At 34.0% G+C, this 17,445-nt stretch overlaps 1 protein-coding gene across 1 annotated transcript; it reads right to left on the reverse strand.

The window, feature by feature from the left end:
• Positions 1–13,370: 13,370 nt before the first annotated feature.
• Positions 13,371–15,690, reverse strand: LOC145592595 (cytochrome P450 81Q32-like). Its single transcript, XM_081649100.1, has 2 exons — positions 14,767–15,690; positions 13,371–13,999 (listed from the first exon to the last, which is right to left on the reverse strand). Exons 1-2 carry the CDS (start codon positions 15,688–15,690, stop codon positions 13,379–13,381), a joined length of 1,545 nt encoding a protein of 514 aa, XP_081505226.1. The 3' UTR covers positions 13,371–13,378.
• Positions 15,691–17,445: the final 1,755 nt, after the last annotated feature.

Raw genomic sequence — 17,445 nt, forward strand, 5'->3', positions numbered from 1 at the left:
ACGTACTATGTAGGTGTATGGTAATTAGATGGGTTTTGGATGCGTTTATATTATTTGTCTTCGTTCTCTTCAATCATTGTGCCACAAACTTATAGTGGATTGGTATTGATCAGCTTTTGACAAATCTAAACATACATGATTATTTTTTCTCCTTTGGAGGGCTGATAGTAACGGAGATTATTGGTTAGGAACGTTCAAACGGTTCAAATTATTGACAGCAAAATAAGCCAAAATGATTGAGTGTTTGCAGCTTGTTTAAATCATATTTTCTCTTTGTAAAAAAAAATAAAAATAAAAAATAAAAAATAAAATTTTTTCTCCAAAATGAGTGATGTAATATGACTATAAGCTAATAATAGAGAGATAGATAATCGTATATAGATTACAACACCCATTAACAAGGGGGTGTTTATTACTTTCTTGTCTAAATAAAAATGAGAATTTTTAAAGAAAATTACTCAGTATATATTTTGATAAAATTGTCCACATTAACTTTAGACAATTTTTTTAATAATTAAATATAGATGAAAATTGCCACTTAAACTAGTTTTGAACAATGTTGATGATAAAAACACATGACTAAGCCATGCTCATCCAATGGCAGATTTAGAAAAAATATTTAATGGGGTTAAAATGCATTTGATAAAATTTAATGAGGTCATTTGATACAACTATAAGCAATTTTATCATAAAACACTAAATTCATAAGAACACCATGCATTTGCCACTGATCAATGCAAGAGTAGGAACAAGAAGTTGGTTTAACTAACTCTGATGAAATCCATGACTTAGCACCACACCGAAAAAGAGCTTAAACTAGTGTTGTTTCACATGTCATCACTTCATGGCAATAAATATGATCAAAGGATAGGGAAGCAAAGCGGTTACAATATAGAAAGTCCCCTTCATGATCAAAGCAGAAATCGCAAGGAAGAGCTTAGAGCCAAGTATACTACCAATATCAACTAAGAGCTCAGTTGTAAACATGTATACCCGTATAAGTGAAAATGTGTTGTTTCTACTTACTCCTACCACTATCAGATTGGGTGTACATATCAAGATGGATTTTTGATTAGGGAATATGTTGAAGTGTTTGATTGTTATAATTGGATGATTGGTTAATATCTAGTACGTATACACTCAAGTTGAAAAAAATATCAATGTTTAGTTATAGGGGTTTGATATTTTAGGTTAAGATAGGAAGGGTTTGGGAATTGAGAATGTGACAAAGTAGTTCGAAAAAGGACACTACTAGAAAAAGGCCTGTTTCCAATGGACCTTATTTTCCGTCGCAAAATTTAAATTCAACGACGGAATTAAGGTTGTCGTAAAAATCGGTCGGAAATATTAGTTTGCGACGGAAATTCCCTCGCAGAATTTCCGACGGAATACATTTCTATCGAAAAATGTAGTTTCCGACGGAATATTCCGTAGCAAATTTATTTACGACGGAAAATTCCATCGGAACTACATTTTTCGACAGAATAACTTTCCGTCGCAAAAATTCGAAAAACAAAACCTCCCACCCTTGCTTTTCACAACAGAAACAACAAAAAAAAGGGAAGAGAGAGAAAGAAAGAAAGGGAGAAAGAGAGAGAAAGATCTCGCCGGCACCGGAGCTTAGCGTCGCTAGCCGCCACCGAATTCGCCGTCGCCAGCCCTCTTGTTGTTCTCCCCGACCGGTAAGTTTGTTTTGGTTTTTTAAAAAAAAAAAAAATAAAAACGCCACCACTAACACCGGTCGGTGTGAACAGCCACCACCGGTGTAGCAGCCGCCGTTCATTCCCGTCACAGTTCGTTCCCGTCACCGGCATTCCAAAAAGCCGGCCAGCCGCCGGTGAGTTTTTTTTTTTTTTTTAATTTCTGTTTTAATTTTTTTTTTTAAACCCTAACCACCACCACCCCTTTTTTCAGGTTCCTCCACCTTCCTTGCTCCGACCAAAACCACCACCACCTTCATCCTTCCGCCGTGTTGCCGTCGGTAAGTGTTCCTTTATTTTTAATTTTTTTTTCATTTTTTTTAAATGTAAAATTGACATTTTACACCCTAAATAAGGTTTAATTGTTATTATTTGTAGGATTTGTATCTTTTCCTAGCTTTGAATCTCAATAAAAAGTGCAGATCTAGAGGTTAGTGACATTTTAATTTCTAAAATTGTTAGTTTAGTTTATACTTGGCATGTTAGTGACTTAGATATATGTAGTTTATTCAAGTATTTATTTTATGTTAGTTTAGTTTGCTTTACTTTATTATAAGAAATAATAATGGTTGATATGTTAGTTTAGTTTGGTTTGGTTTTTTAGAATAATGCAAGACATGACATGTTAATTTTGTTTGGTTTAGTATAATAATGTATGACATGATATGTTAGTTTAGGTTGATATTTTATTATAATAATGTACGGCATGATATGTTAGTTTACATTGGTTTAGTTTATTATAATAATGTATGTTAGTTTAGTTTAATTTATTATAATTTAATAATGTATGTTAGTTTTTTTTAGTTTAATATAATGTATGTTAGTTAATTTAGTAAAAAAATATTTGTTTTATATAATGTTTAATGTAATGTTTAATAATTTTTTATATCAATTTAATTATGAATACTAGTTGGTTATATATGATTGTTTATATCAATTTAATTATGATTATGATATATTTGGTTTACCTCTAATGATTGTTATAATTTAATTATGAGTGTTCTTTACTTTATAATGGTTGTGTTATCTAATTTGCTTGGCATATTTTTAAATGAGCGTGTTATAATTACTTTATATATTTTTGAATGAATCATTTGCATAATCATTTGCCTAGATACCCGTTCAAGGCATACTCATTAGGAGTATGTCTTGGATAGTCCCCGGTTGGGACTGTCTTTGGGCGTTTATTCTCACTTAGGTGGTGAATGTATGCCTTGTTATTGATTCTAGGGAATATCCTGGCTTGTCATTTCTTTACAATGTTCTCTGGGTACATATGACGGGTTATCTAATAGCCTACATCATGTACTTGGAGAACTTAAGGGAAATGCTGTCGGATTTCCATTGAATTGATAACCTGGCATACATTCGCTAGTAAGATTAATTGTCCAAGGATGGGTTAGGTTGGAGTGATAAGGACTTTTGGACATCATGTACAATCTTATTTGCATATTCGTAACATTTTGATGGATAATGAATATTCAGTACGCATTGTGACTAATGTAATTATACATATTCGTGAGTTGTGTAGAAGTTGTAATCATGAAACAAACAGAACGTAGCTGGATGTATGAAAGGAAGGTTGGGCATTCTATTAATCCGGGATTTGTGAAAGGGGTAGATGAATTCCTTAAATACGTGGAAGATCATCCTGAGAGCAGCAACCCGAATGAAGTTAGGTGTCCATGTTTTAAATGTAAGAACAAACGGCTTTGGGATGCGGAAACGGTTAAAATTCATTTGTACCGCAAGGGTTTTGTACCTAATTACTATGAGTGGTTGTGTCATGGGGAAGGGTTTCCGGGAGTTCCTGAAGGACCGTCAAATGAATATTGTGAAATGGTTTTCGATGCTTTTGGTCATAATGAAGATCAAGGGCATTCAGAAGAGGCAGAGGAGGAGCCTAATGCACAAGCTAAGCATTTCCTGGATTTGTTAAAGGCTTCTGAACAACCATTATACAAAGGGAGTTCATTGTCTGTGTTAGTGATGGCTGCCCGAATTACTAGTCTTAAGTGCGAGTATAATTTGCCCCATAGGTGTGTTGATGGGTTTGCTTCTTTGGTAAATGAGGCGATTCCTAATAACAACCATATGGCCGACACATTCTATGAGGTGAAGAAGATTGTGAAGGGGTTAGAGTTGCCTCATGAAAAGATTCATGCATGCCCGAAAGGATGTATGCTGTTTTGAAAGGATGATGTTCAGCTATCTACATGTAGGGTGTGTGGTAGCGACCGATACAAGAAGACTTCTAAAGGTAGCTTAGTGCCTTTGAATGTTTTAATTTATTTTCCGATCAACCGAGATTGCAAAGGCTCTATGCAACCAAGAACATATCGGAGGAAATGACATGGCATTCGAAAAATCCTCGAGTTCAAGGCACAATGGCGCACCTTAGTGATAGTGAAGCTTGGAAACACCTCGACAATTGCTTTCCAGAATTTTCCAGTGAGCCTCGTAATGTTCGACTTGGCTTGTGTACAGATGGTTTTGCTCCTCATGGTAAGTTTGGGGGACAATATTCCTGTTGGCCTGTCATTTTAACCCCTTATAACTTGCCTCCCTCAATGTGTATGAAAAGACAATTCATGTTCCTTTCGTTGCTCGTTCCTGATCCTAAGAACCCTAAGGGAAATTTGGATGTGTATATGCAACTGTTGGTAGAAGAGTTGAAACAATTATGGGAAGTAGGCGCAAATACTTATGACATTTCGAGGAAACAAAATTTCAGTCTTCGAGCAGCCATCCTTTGGACCGTTAGTGACTTCTCGGCTTACGGTATGTTGTCTGGTTGGACCACAGCGGGTAAGAAGGCTTGTCCTTATTCTATGGATAAAAGAAAAGCATTTTGGCTTGAACACGGTGGCAAAGTTTCTTGGTTTGATTGCCATCGCCAATTCCTTCCAACAGATCACCCTTTTCGAAGTAGTAAAACTGCATTTTGCAAAAACAAAGTCGAAAAAGGTTCACCGCCACACATCATGTCAGGTGAAGAATTGTGGGAATGTGTGAGACACCTTCTAAAGGCAACTGATGGGCCGGAGGCATTGAAACACCTCAAAAAAGCAAAAAAAGGGTGGTTCAAGCAAACCTCGTTGTGGGAGCTTCCTTATTGGAAGCATCTGCTCATCCGTCACAACTTGAATGTCATGCACATTGAAAAGAACTTCTTTGATTAGTTAATCCACACCATAATGGATGTGAAAAAGCATACATGTGACACGCCATTGGCTCGAAATGACATTGCCAAATATTGTAAACGGCCACAACTTCATTTGCTGGAGGACGATAGAAGAAAAGAGTTCATGCCAAAAGCCCCATTCGCTCTTGGCAAGGCTCAAAGAAAAGTGTTGTGTGATTGGGTTAAACAGTTGCGTTTTCCTGATGGATATGCCTCCAATTTGAGGAGATGCGTAGATTTACAAGCCTGTAAGCTTTATGGTATGAAAAGCCACGACTGTCACGTGTTCATGGAGAGGTTGTTGCCCACTGCTTTGAGGGAATTGCTCCCTACCCATATTTGGAATGCGGTTACAGAGATCAGTCAATTCTTCCGTGATTTGTGTTGTTACACAATCACCATTAGTGACATGAGCGATTAAAGAAAAACATAGCTGAAATCCTTTGCAAGCTTGAGAAGGTGTTCCCTCCTGCATTCTTCAACTCCATGGAGCATTACCTATTCATTTGCCATAGAGGGCAAGTTATGTGGTCCTGTTCAATATAGATGGATGTATCCCTTTGAAAGGTAAATGAAAATCTCTTTCACTTCCTCTTTCATACAAACCCTTCATAGTCATGACCTATTTACATAATTATTTATATTAATTTAATTGCAGGTTCCTTAATCACTTGAAATGTAAAATTGGGAACAAGGCTCGAGTTGAAGGTTTTATATGCAATTCTTATCTCACCGAAGAGATAGCAAACTTCTGCTCAAATTACTTTCAGGCGTCAGTTGACACAAAACTTGGTATTTAGATGAAAAGGAACTCAAGTGTGCTCATTTGTTCGTTTTACGAAACTGCGGCATTCTTGGTGAATACGAAAGGTATACGTGTTAAGGACTGAATTTTATTCATAGTTCTGAAGAATTAAAATGGTTGAATTACTAATTTCTCTTGTGTCATTGACCTAATAGGAAGTTTGAGGACTACGTTCTTAGTACCCGACCTTTTTTGCGTAGAGAAGAAGTTATGGACAAATGTGATGCCGAATTCTCTGATTGGTTTCACCATAAGGTGATAGAAATGTTCTGGTTCTTTAAATATGTTTTTTAGATCTTGCAATTCAGTTTAATTAATTCTTGAATTGTGATGTAAATAGGTTGTTGAAGAGAAACCAAATTCGGATGTCCTGCAAGCATTGTGCATGCGTCCTTTCAAGCGTGTTCGAACTTGGAGGCAGATTTTTGTTGGTGGATTTAATTTCCATACACATTCCCATGGAAAACACAAGTCTACGATGAATTATGGTGTGTGTGTGTCTAGTGAGGACGGTGGAGAGTACTTTGGCATTCTAGACGATATAATTGAACTTGTCTACACTGGTCCAAAAAAAGAGTATAAGACTATTTTGTTTAAGTGTAGTTGGATGGATTGTGGTAAGGGTATGAACATACATGAACAATACAAGCTTGTCGAAGTGAATCATACTAAGAAATACCCCAAGTATGATCCCTTCGTATTGTCTTATCAAGTCAGCCAAGTGTACTACACATCCTACCCTAGCCTAAAACGGGATGGAGTTCAATGGTGGGCTGTGTTTAAAACACAAGCAAGGTCAGTGGTTGATGCTCCAGTGGACCTTGATTTTATGCAGGCACTGTCCCCACAAGTCCATGCAACACTTTGTCCACCGAATGACATTCCTGACTATGACCTAGTTAAGGATGACGACGAAGATGATGATGGCTACTTAATAATCTCAAGTGATGAAGATGATGAATCTAGCGTCGACTCTAGTGATAGTGACGAGGATGATGACATCGATGTGTTTTTAGATGATAGTAGTGATGATACCAGTAGTGATAGTAGCGATGAAAGTCACGACTAGGAGAATGTGCTTGTTATTGTAAAATGAATAGGAGAATTTGCTTGTAGTTGTGTAATTGTCGGTTGAGAATGATTGTTATTGTAAAATCAATTAAAGAGTTTGTCGTTCTATTGTTAATTTTGTTACATCTCATTATACTTGTAATTTTTGTAATGTTAATAATATCATGACATGTTACTAACATCTTTTTCAGGTGGTAATGGCAGGAGGGAAAAAAGGAGAAACGTCGAAGAGAAATAAGGGAAAGAAGAAAAGGCAAGTTTTGATATATGATGATGACGAGGACATGGTGGACGCGGAGGACGCGGAAGATTTGGGTGACAATGAGGATCCTCAAACACAGATGTAGATACATCATCATGGGCAACAGCTTCAGGGGCAACAAGCCTCACACTCTTCTCAGTTGGTGGTATTAGACCCTGCCACGTGCTGGTATGTATGTAGCTGTGATTTCCTTCCCTTTGTATCCATATTTCCTATCATTGACCTATGTATTACTCTAACATGAACTATTTATTTAGTTTTTGTTCATGATGCACGTTAAAATAGGTTTGATGATAAACCTGTGGTAAAGGCCGTATCCGGCACCCTAACAAGCTACTATCGAAAGCCTTGGAGGAATTACGGAGAGGTTGATGATACAACGAAAGAGCATTGGTGGAACTTGTTTTGCGTATGACATTTTCTACTTATAACTATGTATTACTAAATGTATTGATGGAGTTGTGGTTGATAACTTTAAATGTTTGTCATATGCAGAAACAATGCATATGGGCACCTGAGTTGAACGACCATGTGAAGCGAACCTTCGAAGTCAAGTTCGCAAATCGGTTGAGGGACATGTTTCACACAATCACACACAGGATGAACGGTAAGAAGCCGAAATGGCTGATCGAAGATGTCCACAAGGAGATGATGTGCATTGTTTCCAATGATGATACGTACAAGAAGCGGTCTGAACAAAACAAGAAGAACAGAAGAGGCGGGTCGATGGACAATGTGGTTGAACCAACCCACTATCAAGGTTCACTTTCATCTGTACAACATGCAAAAAGGATGGTGAGTTTGTTTTTTAGGCAAGAGAAAAAGATAACAATTGTGGTTTACATTGAAATGACAAGTTTAATTTGTTTTGGTGCATGTACATTCAAAGGCGGCGAAAAACAAAGGCCAATTACCAACTACACATGATCTTTTCATGAAGACACACTTCAAGGAGGGCCCTAGGAAAGGAATGGTTCCTGCAAATGCCAAAGTTAAGAACATTGTGGTAACAACTTTAATATAATTTAGTATCTAAACTTAATATTTTGGGTTTAAAAGGCTTTATTTCGATGATATGGACCCATAAATATAGAAAATAGTTTCTTTCATGTCATTTAAAGTCATATTCACTTATAACTATGTAATTGTGAGATGGTTTGAGAAAGAATGAGTTCATAAGTTAAGAAATGAAGAAAATAGGCATGTTAGAAGCCATTTTGGGTTTAAATGGCTTTATTTCGATGATATGGACCCATAAACTTAGAAAATAACTTCTTTTATGTCATTTCAAGTCATATTCACTTATAAATATGTAATTATGAGATGGTTTGAGAAAGAATGAGTTCATAAGTTAAGAAATGAAGAAAATAGGCATGTTAGAAGCCATTTTGGGTTTAAATGGCTTTATTTCGATGATATGGACGCATAAACATAGAAAATAGCTTCTTTCATGTCATTTCAAGTCATATTCACTTATAACTATGTAATTGTGAGATGGTTTGAGAAAGAATGAGTTCATAAGTTAAGAAATGAAGAAAATAGGCATGATAGAAGCCATTTTGGGTTTAAATGGCTTTATTTCGATGATATGGACCCATAAACATAGAAAATAGCTTCTTTCATGTCATTTCAAGTCATATTCACTAATAACTATGTAATTGTGAGATGGCTTGAAAAAGAATGAGTTCATAAGTTAAGAAATGAAGAAAATAGGCATGTTAGAAGCCATTTTGGCTTTAAATGACTTTATTTCGATGATATAGACCCATAAACTTAGAAAATAGTTTCTTTTATGTCATTTCAAGTCATATTCACTTGTAAATATGTAATTATGAGATGGTTTGAGAAAGAATGAGTTCATAAATTAAGAAATGAAGAAAATAGGCATGTTAGAAGCCATTTTGGGTTTAAATGGCTTTATTTCGATGATATGGACCCATAAACATAGAAAATAGCTTCTTTCATGTCATTTCAAGTCATATTCACTTATAACTATGTAATTGTGAGATGGTTTGAGAAAGAATGAGTTCATAAGTTAAGAAATGAAGAAAATAGGCATGTTAGAAGCCCTTTTGGGTTTAAATGGCTTTATTTCGACGATATGGACCCATAAACTTAGAAAATAGCTTCTTTTATGTCATTTCAAGTCATATTCACTTATAAATATGTAATTATGAGATGGTTTGAGAAAGAATGAGTTCATAAGTTAAGAAATGAAGAAAATAGGCATGTTAGAAGCCATTTTGGGTTTAAATGGCTTTATTTCGATGATATGGACCCATAAACATAGAAAATAGCTTCTTTCATGTCATTTCAAGTCATATTCACTTATAACTTTGTAATTGTGAGATGGTTTGAGAAAGAATGAGTTCATAAGTTAAGAAATGAAGAAAATAGGCATGTTAGAAGCCCTTTTGGGTTTAAATGGCTTTATTTCGACGATATGGACCCATAAACTTAGAAAATAGCTTCTTTTATGTCATTTAAAGTCATATTCACTTATAAATATGTAATTATGAGATGGTTTGAGAAAGAATGAGTTCATAAGTTAAGAAATGAAGAAAATAGGCATGTTAGAAGCCATTTTGGGTTTAAATGGCTTTATTTCGATGATATGGACCCATAAACATAGAAAATAGCTTCTTTCATGTCATTTCAAGTCATATTCACTAATAAATATGTAATTGTGAGATGGTTTGAAAAAGAATGAGTTCATAAGTTAAGAAAGGAAGAAAATAGGCATGTTAGAAGCCATTTTGGCTTTAAATGACTTTATTTCGATGATATAGACCCATAAACTTAGAAAATAGTTTCTTTTATGTCATTTCAAGTCATATTCACTTATAAATATGTAATTATGAGATGGTTTGAGAAAGAATGAGTTTATAAATTAAGAAATGAAGAAAATAGGCATGTTAGAAGCCATTTTGGGTTTAAATGGCTTTATTTCGATGATATGGACCCATAAACATAGAAAATAGCTTCTTTCATGTCATTTAAAGTCATATTCACTTATAACTATGTAATTGTGAGATGTTTTGAGAAAGAATGAGTTCATAAGTTAAGAAATGAAGAAAATAGGCATGTTAGAAGCCATTTTGGGTTTAAATGGCTTTATTTCGATGATATGGACCCATAACATAGAAAATAGCTTCTTTTATGTCATTTCAAGTCATATTCACTTATAACTATGTAATTGTGATATGGTTTGAGAAAGAATGAGTTCATAAGTTAAGAAATGAAGAAAATAAGCATGTTAGAAGCCATTTTGGGTTTAAATGGCTTTATTTCGATGATATGGACCCATAACATAGAAAATAGCTTCTTTTATGTCATTTCAAGTCATATTCACTTATAAATATGTAATTATGAGATGGTTTGAAAAAGAATGAGTTTATAAGTTAAGAAATGAATAAAATAGGCATGTTAGAAGCCATTTTGGCTTTAAATGGCTTTATTTTGATGATATGGACCAATAAACTAATTAGCTTCTTTTATGTCATTTCAAGTCATATTCATTTATAACTATGTAATTATGAGATGGTTTGAGAAAGAATGAATTCATAAGTTAAGAAATGAAGAAAATAGGCATGTTAGAAGCCATTTTGGCTTTAAATGGTTTTATTTTGATGATATGGCCCTATAAACTTAGAAATTAGCTTATTTTATGTCATTTCAATTCATAATCACTTATATGTTTATTTGCTTTACTTGTAACTTATGTTGTTGGTAAATTGTTTAAACTATATATTATTGTATAATGTATTTCTTGTAGGAGAACTACCAGAAGAATGTTGAAGAAGCCACCACTCAAGGGATTAAAAAGAGTCCTAATGAGTTGTATTGGGAGAGTGGGTGGTCGCAACAAGAAGGGTCGGGTGAGGGGACTTGGCCAAAGTGCAGAGTTGTACTATGGCAACCGGATGGGTCGAGTTTCTAGGTCTTTACAGCAGTACACACCGTCCGTTGTTTCTCTGATGCAGGATTTGATGGAGCATAGGGTGGAGGCTCTTCGTAGTGAAATCCGGAGTGAACTCTGGAGTGAAATTCGGAGTGAACTTCGGAGTGAAATGGAAGTTGAGATGCAAACCCGAATTCAAGTTGAAGTGGCTGAAATGGAGAGGAGAGCCGAGGAAAGGTGGAATGAGTTCATGAGTCGATTCGCAAACAACGACACATGTTCCACCTTTTAGCCTCAGCGTCGAGGCCCTAGGGATGACCCGGGTAGTGGAGGAGCAAGCCAGGGTACCCCGACAATTGTATAGCATAGCTTTGGTTTATGTAGTATGGACATGTACTTAATTTGAATTTATGTAGCGTTTGATTATGTTCCCGCTTTTGTAGAATTACTACATATTTTGTAGCATAGCTTTTGTGGAAATATATATGTTAATATTTCCGTAATTCGATTATGATTTTAATTTTCACAGGTATTAGGTGCAGGAATATAGGTTATTAACGATGTTTTTTTAAAAAAAAATAATTACCAGGATTTTTTGAAATGAATATTTTTTTGCGACGGAAAAAAATGTAAAATTCGTCGGAAAAAACATTTGCGACGGAAAAAGGGAGAAAAATCCGTCGCTGGGAGGAAACTCAACGACGGAAATATTCGTCGCAAATTTATTATTTTGCGACGGAATATTATTCCGTCGGTAGTTTCCGACAGAATTTTCCGTCGTAAACTAGTGACGGAATATAATTCTGTCGTAAAATATTACATTTGCAACGGATTTTCCGTCGTTGATGTTCCTTCCAGCGACGGAGTTTTCCGTCGTAATATTGCGACGGATCATTCATGAAAGTCAAATTACTTAACGACGGAACAGGTTCCGTCGGAAAATCCGTCGTAGAACCACTTTCCGACGGAATTTTCCTCGAAAAATCCACTTTTTCCTACGAAAGGTTTTCCGACGGAACGTCACGACGGAATTCCGTCGTAAACTTGATTTGCGATGGAAATTCGACTTTCAGCGAGGGACATTTTCTGTCGGAATCAGGCCTTTTTCTTGTAGTGGGATGAGGATTGGAAGGGGAAATCGGGAAAAGTCATGGGTTAAGTTTGAGTTCATTTTTGTGAATATACATATAATTAGGAACAATACATGTTTGGTAGTTAGATTACAAAGCTAAATATTTAAAATTGCAATAAGATATAGGATCACTTCAAACGGAGAAAAAAGGAACTTTTGGCCCAGCGTGTATAGTATCTTGTATACTATACACACCAAGAGTCCTATATGTTTTTAATTCTAGAACTTTAAACAAATTCATATTATATATTATAATGCATGTAAATTTATGTGTATATAAGAAATTTGACACATATAAGTATTTGTACTTTAAATTGATAGATTTTTCTCAATCAGCATATTATATTTTTCATATTACATAATTTAATTTTAAATTAGTAAATTTTTTTTTCATCTTATATATTTGTAACATACTTCCTCCATTTTTTTAATCCCAATATTTGGAATTTTACACTATTCACACAATCTCCTTTGATCATGTTTTATGATTTATACGTTAGAAAAAAATATATTGATGTGTAATTTTGTTAGATTTGTCTTGAAATATACCACAGAGAATATGTGTTTATAAACTATAGAAATAAGTGTGTTCAATTGGCCCCATAAATTTCAACTTAGCTCCGGCCCCGCCAATAAAGAGTTGTATGTATTGTACATATCTTATAGATTAATACCAAATATATTCAGAAAATTAAAAAGCTGAAGAAAAAAAATCCAATGGATATTATATATTTTAAGAGATAAAAAAGATGGTAGGGTTAATTATGATAAAATTGTGTTAGTTTTCACATTTGTCGAAACACAACTGTGACCATCCGTATCAATAATTTCAATAATTACATATTCGTAAAATTACCCAAAAAAAAAAAAAAAAATGTAGACATCGTGAGAGTTGTGATCAATTAATCCAATAACATATTACGGAATACATGTTAAATTAACATGTACATGTTGTATACAAGTATTAGTTTAAAAAGTCAAAGCTAATAGGGTATGAATAGTGTAAAACTCCCAGCAATGCATTTTTTTTTTTAAAAAAAAGAAAAAGAAAAGAAAGGAGTATATTAGTTGGGTTTTATTTACAGAGTCACGCAGATTAGATTCAGCAATAATGGAGGATATGTATTAAATATTACAAGAGTATATTCATTTCAGTATTTTTCATTCTTTTATGTAATACTTCGTACATCCTTTTCTTAGTACACTGTACTTATTTGAATTTATTAGAGTTTTTAGCTGGTAGGACAACGTTACACAAGACTTTAATTTGAGAATTTTATACAAATAATTCATTCACTATATTATACTTGTATATAATATGCTTCAAAGATGAGAAATGAGATCCATCATGCAAGTTCGAGGGTGACACTTAACTTGTAGAGGATGAAGCTTGGTCATGGTAACACCTCCGGCTTCCTTCATGTCAATCAATTCATGGCTAACACGTCCCCATTCGAAACACTGGATCATTGTCGCGATAGCTAACCAAATTACCTTACCAGCCAAATGTTCCCCTGGGCAAACCCTCCTCCCAATACCAAAAGGTATAAACTTACACCCTAACCTATTCCTATCAACTCCCACAAATCTTTCTGGCTTGAATTTTCGTGGCTCGTCCCATATACTTGGATCATTGTGTATAGCCCATATGTTACACACGAGCATTGAGCCCTGTGGTATGAGGTAGACTCCTACTCTAGAATCACTTATAGATTCTCGAGGTAACCCTAAAGGTGCGGCAGGATACATTCTTAATGTTTCGTTCACGATGCATTGGATATAAGGGAGGTTGTTCTTATCAGATTCTTCAACTAAACGTTTGTGTCCTATGTTTGAGTCAATCTCGGATTGAGCTTTCTTGAGGGTTTCAGGATTGTTGAGAAGGAGGGAAAGTGCCCATACTAGAGTTGCTGCTGAGGTATCTGTTCCAGCTTGAAAGAGGCCCTATATACGATGTGACATGCATAATAAGTAACTTACACAATATTTTTTGTGATAACAAAACCGCATAAAAGTATAAAATAATATTCGTATATGTCGAACAATTTTAGATTAATTTATAACCTACTTTGAGGCTAACTTTAAACATGTTATAATTTTTCATGTAAATAGGTTATAAAAAAAAAGATATATAAGCTAGGATAACATGATTACTTTTACATGTTGGGATCGAATTAATTTTTATTCTTTTTAACAAAACAATCTTCTAAATAAACAGTACAAAAAGTGAAATTGATTTATGTTACGGTAACTTTTGATAATTTTAGACTAATTAATTTTACCAATGTTCAATAATTATTATTGCACACCGGGTTTATATATAGAGAACTTGTCCTGTGATAATTTAATACACTAATACCTTATGCCTTGTTTAGATCATCTTATTTCAAAAATAATAAGTTCAATCAAATTAGATCAGAAAAAATTAGTTCAGATCATATCAATCATCGTTTTACATGCAGTATTCTATTGTTAAATATCTTTAATTTTGTAATGAAAAAAATTATGAAAATTACATATTAATTCATTATACATTATTACGAATCTAACAAAACTATACTTGATTTTTTTTTTCTTTATAGATTATCGTACACTTAAAGTCTAGCTTAATGAATAATTTGTGTTTTGTAAGTTAACTCTAGATATAAAATACAAATATTTATATTAAACTCGATCTGAAATTGGTGAAAATAAAAGTATTGGAGACTTACCAAGATGAAGTATCTGATCAACTCATCTGTATAATATGGAGGATCCTTTTTTTGTAAGGACAACAAAACATGCAACATTGATCTCTTTCTATCCTCAGTTAATCTTCCCTCCTCCTCCATTTTCCTATGCTCTTTTAGCATTACTTTCATGATCTCATTGCAATCTTCTTTGATCGTCTTTAGCACATTCTCGTTTGACCAATAAAACCCCTTAAACAGCTTTAAGATAGGCAAAAAATCTTCTATATTTGAAACCCCACTCCTATTAAAACTTTGCTTTACAAGTTCCTCAAATCTTCTACAACATCCTATCCCTTCATCCCCCTCTTCAAAATTACTCTTCCCCATTACCAACTTCATCATGTTATCTAAGGTTAGCCCAAATAAGGCTGAGTTCATTTCCACCACATCGTCTTCACTACTACCTTGTAACTTCATAATCCTACGGACAAAGGATTGGGCCACATTAGCCCGAATCCTTGATAAGATCTGCAACTGTTTAGGAGACAGAATCTCAACGGCTGCAATCCTACGTAAATTTTTCCAATGGACCCCATATGGGGCCCATGCAATAGTTGTGAAGTTATTTCCATTGTACTTTCCAGAGAGGAGCTTAGGTCGGTTCACAAAAACATCATTCCGGACTAAGCACTCCTCCACAATAGAAGGGGATGACACAAGCACAACGCGTCGAGCTCCAAACTTGAGATAGAGAATTGGACCATATTGGGTGGCCAAACGCGCTAGAGAACGGTGGAGGGGCTTCTTAAAGAGGTAGAGGTGGCCAATGACGGGGAAAGAGAGAAACGGGCTTGGTGGTAGTTTGATCTTGAGATTGTAGCGTAGGATCGTATGCTTAAGAGTGTAGTACGTAGCTAGAAAGAATGCTACATATTTAGTAGTTATGACAATTATGTTATACATATCACTATTAATTTCTAGCAATTGCATCTTTTGGTTGTGTTGATAATTGATATTGATATGCATATGCCTACGTTGTGTGACAACTTTATAGCATGAATGATCAAGGGTACAGGTCAAAATTCATTAAGATGCTCAATTATGGAAGGTTTTCTTCCAAAAATAATTCACTACGGTGGCTTGGCTAAATAGGCGGCTCATTAACTCACGGGGCTATGTGGCCTGGGCCATGTGGCGGCAATGCGGCATTTTATAATCAAAACTTTTTTGTTTTATACGGAAATATATATATATATATATATATATATATATATATATAAAAGAAAATCATAGTTATAAATCATAAAAGCTGGTCAAAGTATAGTTTGTGAATAGTGTAAAAGTCAAATAGCGTCAACTAAAAAAAAGGAGAAAGTATTGACTAGTAATTAGGGCCTGTTCTCATTAACTGAACTCAGTTGAACTAAACTGGACTGAATTGAACTGAGCTGAATTGAACTGAGCTGAACTGAACTGAACTGAGCTGAACTTATTAATTAGTGATTTTTTAACTACGGATTAGTGATATTTGATTATTTATTATTATACATATGTGAATATACAAATATACATATTAAAATATTTAAGAAAAATATACTATATAATTAAAATATTTAAGAAAAATATACTATATAATTAAAATATTTATGGAAAATATATTAAAAACATAAAACCCCAAAACATTTTAAAAACATAGATATACTATTTAATTAAAAAATAAAATATTATTATGACAAAAGAACACAAAACACTTTGTAAAAAAATATCACAATTAAAAAAAAAAGAAAAAAAAGAAAAAGCTGGAACGAAATTAAACAGAGCCAACCCCCCCCCCCCCCAACTGTATACCACTCTCTTTATTATTCTAATTAATACAATGTTATTATTAATTATTATTATTAATTTATTATTATTATTATTATTATTATTATTATTATTATTATTATTATTATTATTATTATTATTATCGTCGTCGTTGTTGTAATAAGAGTTTAAAAGAATGAAATTTGGCTTTGTATCATTAGCAATATCATTAGACATAAACTAAACTGAATTGATTAGTGTTGAACTGAACTGAACTGAACTGAAAATAAACGTATGAGAACAGGCCCTTAGTCCGGGTGATGCCTAATATTGTAGGAAAATTTGCAAATTGCAGCTATTTAAAGTTAGTATTTTGCAAATTGCAGCCATGTAAAAAAAATTGCAAATGACAGCCCAAAAGCTCTTATAAATTGTAAATTGTAGCCCGATTCAACTTTTTCATCGGTTTATGTATCGAAAAATATTCGATTAAGGTTTTAGGTGCCATTTTAGCCATTAAGGGTCCAAATTGAGCTCCGAATTAACAAAAAAAAAATAACGTAAGTGTCTCGTTTTTACAGTGAAAAATAGTTGCCCACAAGTCGATACATTTTTGTTACGCAAAACGAGACACTTACGTTATTTTTTTGCTAATTTCGAGCTCAAATCGGATCTTTAAGCGTTAAAATGACTCGTAAAACCTAAACCGAATTTTTTTCAACACGTAAACCGATGAAAAAGTTGAATCGGGCTGTAATTTACAATTTATAAGAACTTTTGGGCTACAATTTGCAATTTTTTTTAAATGGCTGCAATTAACAAAAGACAAATTTTAAATAGCTGCAATTGGCAAATTTTCCCACTATTGTATTATAGGAAGTATATAGTTTCCATGTACTTTGAGCATCACCCCTA

The sequence above is a fragment of the Chenopodium album genome, chromosome 18, assembly GCF_948465745.1.
Source record: "Chenopodium album chromosome 18, dcCheAlbu1.1, whole genome shotgun sequence".
In the NCBI taxonomy this organism is placed as follows: Eukaryota; Viridiplantae; Streptophyta; class Magnoliopsida; order Caryophyllales; family Amaranthaceae; genus Chenopodium; species Chenopodium album.